Raw genomic sequence first — 8,813 nt, forward strand, 5'->3', positions numbered from 1 at the left:
TGGTTTGATTTGTTCACACACTCAAACCAAATATTCGGTTTGGTTTGGTTTCGATCCCTGCTTGAAACCAAAGCGTATATCATAATGAATATTTCAATTTGAAATATGGAAATAAACCATTAATAGTTAAGGCTAACATAAAATATTTATTTATAAATTTCTGCCATTTTCTGGAAGACTTATTTTGACTTATGTCTGCATCAATACGTAATAATATTACGCCGATAATTTCTATGCAATTATAAAATTTTTCAAAGGACTAAATCCCGAAGATGATGCAAAATACGTTCTCGAAGATAAAACAGCAGCGAAAAGCAAAACCATCAAAGCCGAAATGGCGTTCATCAAATCGAACTTTGCGCGCCTTCCAGTTGCTATCACAAAACTTGGAGCAGAATGCGTAAATACGAGTGGAGACAGTTTGTAAGAAAATACTGTAAAAAATACAGTCTACTGAGAAATCTTCTTTGTACATGTATTTATATCCTTCTTCCAGTGCTCATGTAATTTTTTTCGTCATTCGCAACTCCAATAATACTCTCGATCCAAAATCGATGATACGACGTACCTATAGGGGGGAGACACGGAATTTTAAATGAGTAAAATTAGAACATTATTCAACAATAATAATAGGAAAATAGAAAAAATTTGTGAATTTGGTTTGCCAATGTTAACGCTTATGGACCATTGTTTATTGTTTGGAAAAAAGTCCCGTTAGGTCTTCCATATTGACAGTGCAATACGCTCTGCAACTGATTTTACTAGAAATATTAGCGACGTACGCATATAAATACCAGGCAGAAATCGTGCTGCACATTTTATACCACTTGATACAGTGCCGGCAAGCTCCCATCGTTTATCTGGTCTTTGTACAACCAAGGGTCCCCCAGAATCACCCTGCAAAAGATAAAACACACTCAAATTTAGAATCGTTTTGCGTGAATCGAAACAATTAGTCAACGAGATTCTGACTTTTCACGTTCAAATTTGGTTCTTTTTTCTATTTTATTTTAATGAGTATTGTTGTGATACACTCGTGCATGAATGATATTTGGCGATTTTAATAACGCAAGAATGATTTCTGCTCAAATCTTACTTCACATGAATCTTTTTCACCTTCATCATATCCTGCGCACAATGTTGACGGCAATATCATCTTGGTATAACCGAGTTTATGAATCATTTCCTGGCATTTGCTATTTTCAATTATTGGTACCTGAAGTGATTTATTATGTAATTGATATAGAATAAATCATCAATACCCCGGGTGGACGCGATAGGTTTTGATGAAAGCCTACATTCGTTCGATGAGGCTTTCATAGTTTTTATGTACATTTTAAATACTGAACGCCTAGGCGAAAGAAGTGAGAATAGCAATGAAAGCCAAGGCGTTCAGTATTTAAAATGTACATATAACACATCGGTCAATAAGTCCCGAGCCTAAGTAGGAAAACAACATTTTTTTGCCAAAATTCAATTTTATTCATCAACATAGTCCCCTTTTAGAGTGATACAATCATTCCAACGCCTTTCTAGCTTTTCGATACCAGTTTTGTAGAACGATTTGTCCTTGGCCTCAAAATAGGCTTCAGTTTCGGCAATCACCTCCTCATTCGAGCCATATCTTTTTCCCTGGAGCATTTTTTTGAGATCGGCAAAAAGCCAGTAGTCACTGGGGGCCAGATCTGGAGAATAAGCCGGGTGGGGAAGCAATTCAAAGCCCAATTCATGCAGTTTGGCCATCGTAACCATCGACTTGTGACACGGTGCATTGTCTTGGTGAAAGAGCACTTTTTTCCTTGCCATATGAGGCCTTTTTTTGGCGATTTCCTTCTTCAAACGCGTTAGCAATGCTATGTAATATTCACTATTGATGGTTCTTCCCTTTTCAAGATAGTCGATGAATATTATTCCGTGCGCATCCCAAAATACTGAGGCCATAACCTTGCCAGCTGACTTTTGTGTTTTTGGGCGCTTTGGTCGACTTCCACCGGCTTCTGTCCATTCAGCTGACTGCCGATTTGACTCCGGAGTGAAATGGTGGACCCAGGTTTCGTCCATGGTCACATAACGACGCAGAAACTCGTTCGGATTGCGCTTAAAAATGGTCAAACAGCTCTCCGAATCATCGACACGATTTTGTTTTTGTTCCGGTGTCAACAAACGCGGCACCCATTTCGAACACAGCTTTCTCATGCCCAAATGATCATGCAAAATTGTGTACACACTGCCTTTTGATATCTTTAGGATGTCAGCTATCTCCTGCAATTTCAGTTTGCGGTCGGCCATAATCATTTTGTTGATTTTTGTGATGTTTTCTGGAATAACTGCCTCATTTGGCCTACCAGAGCGTTCAGCATCATCGGTGTCCGTACGACCACGTTTGAAATCGGCAAACCATCGTTTGATGGTTGCAATTGATGGAGCAGAGCCCGGGTAACACTTTTGAAGCCATTCCTCAGCCTGAACGGTATTTTTACCCATTAAATAGCAATGATAAATCAACACACGAAATTGCTTTGAATCCATTGTTTTGAAAATTACAAAAGTAGCGTCACTTAAACCACTGTAACTAGGTAAATAATAGTCCAAATGTCATGAAATTTTGACAGTAATCTTTTGAAGGTTGGTACTTTCGAAAAATCATGTGGATATTTCATTAGTGGCGCCATACGGTGGTTAGGCTCGGGACTTATTGACCGATGTGTTAAATTATGGAAGCCCCATCGAACGAATGTAGGCTTTCATCAAAGCCTATCGCGTTCAACCGGGACATGAGCATTTTGAAATGCGTTCTCTCGTCAATTAAGAAAATGTAAATATTTCACGTGTTTTTACATCAACTTCTTGTAGAACAGTTGGAAAACGACCACCATATCTCAATCGTCCCCATCCACTGACTGTTGCAATGCGATCTGTGAAATCCGCACCGTGGACTGGCAAACAAATCGGAACTAATTTTTGTACGCAAAAATTAAGGTGAGAATTTCAACCGAGATTTGATTTCAACAAATTTCAACATCTTTCTTACCAATGTGTGTATCATACTGAATCGGTCTCTCCAATTTCAATAGCGCCAAATCGTTGTCGAATGTACGGTTATTGAATTCAGGATGGTATATAATTTCTTTCACTTTTATTGTAACTGATTTTTTTGGCTCTAAATCTTTAGAAAGGTCATACTCTCCGAATACTGCGACCAATACTCCATTTGGTCTATGGAAGAATATCCGAAAAAATCATGAATAAAATTGTTTCATTAAAATGCGAACGATATGGTGGAAAATGCATTCATACTCTGGTCTCCAGTGTGCTACAGTTAAGACGTAGCTGTCTGAGATCAACACTCCGCCGTATTTGTATTGAGTTACTGAACAATTTGGCGTTAGCTCACGAATTAAAACCTGCCATGGCCATGCACCAAACGTGGAATCCTTTCCACCAACGATTCTTCTCATTCGCATATGCGGTCGAACACCACACTCTGCAATAATGAACAAGTGATTGAGTGGAAGAGTGAGCATCGTGATCACGAATATTGATATTCAAAGATGTTATTAGGTTACAATGGGAAAATGAGAGGAGTGGTATTAGCAAATGGAAAATAAATGATACAAAATTGAGTAGTCGGGAATAAAAATGACTAAAGTTGAACCACTTATGGATAACCGTAACACAATATTCTTGATTTTGAAAAGTGCAACATAAATTCTCTTCGCTTGAAAGTGAATCGTAAAATATCTGTGGACTATAGAAATCGTGTTTCACTTTAATTGAAGCAAAAATGTTCAATACACTTTCAAGTCCATTGGAATGATGATTTATTGTAATGGTGGTTTTGGTTGTGATTTGGCTTCGGAGTGAAAACTGAGTGATAAGGAGCGCAAATTTCGATGTGCCGATAACACCATTGGATTGGGCTTTTTTAAACATTTTCTTTCGATTTTTGCCTGTTTGCGATCGTCTACATGGGAAGTTTGTATGAAATCCACGGAGAGAGAGCATTGCATTTAAAAGAAAAACTAACGAAAATTTCTGTTCAATGGACGTTGTTTCGATCCATTTTCACTTATAGCTGCTAATTCCCCTTCAAAATGACATGGAATTGACGGTGCTGATGTGGTTAACTCTTCTTTTTGTAGGTTCAAGACCGGTTGATCCGTTTCTGTTGCACAATTTGCCAAAAGAAAAAAACAATAATCTTCCCTTAATGTTGTCACCAAAATTCACTCTTGTTTCTTCAATAAACTTCGATTTAAACTTTTAAATATGATTTTACGGTCTAACAATTTACCTCTTTCAGCTCTAACCAAAATAACAAGGAAAAAAGTCAAGATTGTCGAAAGGAACTTCATAATTTACTCTAAAGTTTGAACTGTTTCTTATTAATTAATACTAAATATTATTTTTAATCAATTGAACTTCGAATTGGTTGAGAACTTGTTCGATTTGAATAAAAACAAAGGCGATTGAACCACGAGCAGATTGGAAAGCCTAAGAATCGAACCTCGTTCAAGAAACGTTCAAGAACGACTGATCTAAAAATAGTTTTACTTGTTATTCTATTTACCAAAATCTGGGAATTCCACCTGACCAGTGTAGAAGTGGTTCTTTGTTATGTAAGAAATGCACCGGCTACAGAAGAAACTTAAACGAAGCAGAGAGATGTGTGAATTAAAAAAGACATTATACACATTGCTTGTTTGCTTGTAGAAGTGCCGTCATTATGGGACGTGTTAGAGATCTGCAATATATAATCGTGATACCACGGGATATACCGGTTCCGATATTTCAATATAAGAATTCTCTCGTGTTGAAACAAGTTACAAAAAATGCTTTTTGAGATCTTCTGGTTCTCTTTCTTCTTTCTCTACATAACATGATGAGTTTAGCATCCTCGTCTACTACCATTGATTTTACATGTAAAATAACAAGAAACGACAAAAGTGACCTCTCGTAGCGGCACAGTTGAAACTAACGAAACAAACACAATTGAACATGTCATTTTCATGTTCAGTGTTGGTTCTGTTGTTTGCCGTATAGCCGGAGAGAGATGTCTACAGCTTAGTGGCGTTGAATGACATTCAACACCCATGGAGTTTAGTGATGTAAACTGATGAATTACCTTTTAACGGCCAAATCCGCGTTCCATTGAGGTACAAACGATATTAATGGCTCAATATAAACATATTTCGCGATTTAAAGAAATGGCAAGTATTCGTATTTTGAGTTTGTATATTTACTACTTAGGGTGATAACGCACACATAATACGTACAGTGCCGTGCAAAATAAAAATATCATACAAAAACCTGGGTTGATTGACCCAAATTGAACTTGATTTTTCACACTCAAACATGGATAGATATTATCATTTTTATCAATAACAGTCATTCTTGGGCTTTTGTCACTATCAATTCAGTTATCACTGCGGTCCTTCTGAGTAATGTATATATACAAATATTGTTGTATATGTCACAGGCGTATTATAGTACCATGATTCAAAAACAAAGTTCCCAAAATGACGTGTACTGTGATCAAGATTCTTTTTGGCAAATTGGCAACGAATTTGCGAATTCCAATGAAGCTTTTGCGATGATTTTCGGAAAGAATTCCATCATTTATTCTGTTTCAGTTGATTTTTGTAATTCCACCAGATCAGTGTACTACGTTGCATACGTTCTCAAATTGAATGAAGTATAATTTTCGTGCATTAATTATTTCCTGTTGCTTTCCATATCCCCAAATGGTTCTAAAAGGTTGAAGATTCCATTCGAAAAGATTGGAGTTTCGAGGAAAATTGAAAATCATCAAAATGGAAATCAAATTGGGTGCCGTGGTTCAATGTGCCATTGCATCGCCGTCAGTCCTAAGAATTTCATTTATTTTATTTTTTGGAACCATATTTTGCCAACCACATTTAGCATAGTTGATCAAAATGAATGAATATCCAGCATTTCTTGGTAACTGAGTTTGAGCGTTTGGAAGCATGCTAAAAATTATTTTTCAGACAATTTGGCTCAAACAGATGATTTATTACCTAATCATAGCTACGTCATTTGAACATTTCTGCATGGCATCCTTAGGTGAATAAACTACTTTTGGAAACATAACAACACTTTATTTTGAATGCGTTCATTGGTCGAGGGTATTTCCAGGGTATAAACCTCGATGCAGTTCCAAAGAGGTGTTCAATTTCAGCGGTCATCGGTGTCCCAATTCATGTGGAGAAAATTTTAAATCAAAACGAAGAAAATACACGCAAAACACTTGAACTTTTTTTTCACTCGAATCGTAAAGCTGTTCGTAAAACACAAAAGCAAATTCGTAAAAAAATTTAAAGACATCCATATGGAGCTCGTTTGATATGGTTGCCCGTTTTTAGGGTGATTTGACAGTATTTTGAAGCAGAGCTTAAAATAAGAGTGAATAAATTCCAAAATGGTGAATCAAGATTTGAAAATGTTAATCAAAAAACGGTGAATTAAGAATTCACCAATAAAACATGGATTTAATTTCACTTTTTGAAAAATTTCGCGACTAAGCGCGACGTTCAAACGATAAATATATTTGATGTGATGAATATTACGGTTTCAACCGGTTAATTTGAATTTGGCCGCTGTATTGTTTCCATTACAATTGCTTAAATGGCTACTGTGAATTGAATTACAACATAGGCGCACGCTAAAGCTAATTTCATGCATATTTTTTCCAGTGTATTGAAATGACAGCTCAGAGAGAAATTACATATATGAGCGCACGGAATCCGTTCCACACACAAAAAAGAATTCATACATTTGCACATTTTGACTCAGACAATGTACGTGTCTGAGCTCAGCTAGCTATCTGAATGCGTTCAATCTGATTCAGCCGCTGACTAACGCACTGAACAGTGCGCGTTCAATGTGCTCGTAACACGCATCGCTCAGGGTGTTTATGTGGAATGTCATTTACTTTGAGTGTTTGAGTAGCACACACAACTGTCAAAACAGAATTTCTTGTTTGTGAAGCGCATCAATAAATCGATTTCTTCTTTGAATATTTTTTTCAGTATTTTATCTGCACAAAATTGTTTTTTTTCTGTTGATTTTCTGCCGAATCTCCGAAATTTATTGCAACGAGTGTCAACAAAAAGGAAATTTGTGATGAAATATCAAATAAAAAGCAGAACAACAAACATCGGCTGATGTGGACCACTTATTAGAATCGAATAAAATGATTTTGTCGTAGTTTCTAATTGTACATTGACTGTTCCAATGAACAATCGGATTATTTTTCGACGAATTTTTTCTGACTGTCAGTCGAATGTGCAAAACGATACAAAAGTTCGTTGGTGTATGTGTCAAAGAGAATGATTCAAAGTACCATTTCGCGCGTAATGAACGAATTCTCTATATTGAATCGCACAATCATAAATCCATTTCGATGGACCAACTTTTATTTATTTAAACTTGAAACGTCACCGTATCGAAAATGTGCTACCATAGTGAAACTTTCACATATACAAGTATTATTATAGAGAATTCGTTCATTACGCGCGAAAGCACTGGATTTTTTTTTTCACTACGGGTGTACAGTGTATGGTGTACGCACCTATAACAATGCAGACAAAAATTGATGTAAATTGATCCTTTCAAGGTCGGGACTGGCGATTTCCTAAACTTAATGGTTAAGTTCAATACATGATAATTCCGTTTCAAAGAGTCATTTTAAATTCATTGCAACAGTGCGAAAATTCATGTGTGTACTCTGCAGTGAAAAAACAACTTGTCAGTGAAAAAAATGCGCGAAAAAAGCGTTATTAAGATTGCATCTTAATAATATGTTATTAATTGAGTTAATAAATCCATCTTAATAATATGTTATTATTATAGTTAATAAAATGTTATTACCGCCGAATCTTAGGATTTATTAAGATAACACGCGATATAACGCATAGCATATTATGTTATTATTATGCTGAATCTTAATAACGTTATTATCATGTTATGTTGGACCAATATATCGGCCGTTATTATTATGTTATTAAGTATAGTTAATAATATGTTATTGCCTGTAAATCTGTATTTTGCATACTGTATGCAATACTATTGTAACTATAAATAGGACATACAGTATGCAAAATGTTTCATTCTATTCTAGCAGAACTATGTTGAAATATTTTATGTGCAGTATGCGGTGTGCGCTTGTGTGTTTTTTTGTCAATTCGCTGATTTTTACACCCCTGTGGATTTTGATTTTGCCTCCCCTTTTCGATTTCAGCAAATTGTGAATCAAAGAAAATCCTTATTTTAAGCTCTGTTTTGAAGAATAATTGAATTGAATAACGGTCAAAATATTTATAACATTTTGATTCACAAAATATAGTGCATTTTTTCGTCTTGTTTTATTTTGCTTCGTTTTCAAACATCGATAAGGGACATTCTGTCGCAGTTGAATCCATTGGAATGATATTTCATTCATAGGGGAAAGTGGGGAATTATAACACATGGGGAATTGTGATACAGATCAATTTTTCCGCCAAATGAAATGATTGACAGATCCAAACAACTGTCACTGTTTTGTTATAGCATAGCCTCACTTTTTCATTAGTACTCGATACATGTGCACGCAAAACACCGTCTGAGCGATCGCATCTTTATTTTGGACAAAATCATATATTTTTTGAGTTTTGCTATCTGCATTGGATTCAAGACATTTTGCGAGGATTCAAATCAGGTAAATATGTTTTTTGTTATCGTGTGGCAATTATATTTCGCCTCGCAAAAGGAATTTTGCATAAATATTGTTCGAGTGAGTCACGCGAGCACATGTT

The 8,813-nt window shown here is 35.9% G+C and overlaps 1 protein-coding gene across 3 annotated transcripts; it reads right to left on the reverse strand.

The window, feature by feature from the left end:
- Positions 1–270: 270 nt before the first annotated feature.
- LOC129567249 (serine protease filzig-like) lies at positions 271–4,513 on the reverse strand. Of its 3 annotated transcripts, XM_055443909.1 has the most exons (8): positions 4,295–4,513; positions 4,028–4,165; positions 3,298–3,484; positions 3,032–3,216; positions 2,839–2,954; positions 1,097–1,216; positions 783–897; positions 271–568 (listed from the first exon to the last, which is right to left on the reverse strand). In XM_055443909.1, the coding sequence occupies exons 1-8, from the start codon at positions 4,353–4,355 to the stop codon at positions 480–482; spliced, it is 1,011 nt and encodes a 336-aa protein (XP_055299884.1). In that variant the 5' UTR covers positions 4,356–4,513; the 3' UTR covers positions 271–479. The 3 variants fall into 3 exon arrangements, with proteins under 3 accessions (XP_055299884.1, XP_055299886.1, XP_055299887.1); XM_055443911.1 differs by lacking the exon at positions 4,028–4,165; XM_055443912.1 differs by lacking the exon at positions 271–568 and having other exon boundaries at positions 785–897; positions 1,117–1,216.
- Between the last annotated feature and the right edge of the window lie 4,300 nt (positions 4,514–8,813).

Source organism: Sitodiplosis mosellana, unplaced genomic scaffold (assembly GCF_009176505.1).
Source record: "Sitodiplosis mosellana isolate CC-2019 unplaced genomic scaffold, AAFC_SMos_1.0 Smas_scaffold_10, whole genome shotgun sequence".
NCBI lineage: Eukaryota > Metazoa > Arthropoda > Insecta > Diptera > Cecidomyiidae > Sitodiplosis > Sitodiplosis mosellana.

Coding starts and splice junctions, on each gene's coding strand:
- LOC129567249 (XM_055443909.1), bottom strand. CDS start 4,355: ATGAAGTTCCTTTCGACAATCTTGACTTTTTTCCTTGTTATTTTGGTT. Junction 4,166..4,294: donor TTTGGTTAGAGCTGAAAGAG/GTAAATTGTTAG, acceptor ATTGTGCAACAG/AAACGGATCAACCGGTCTTG. Junction 569..782: donor TCTGCCTGGTATTTATATGC/GTACGTCGCTAA, acceptor TCCCCCCTATAG/GTACGTCGTATCATCGATTT.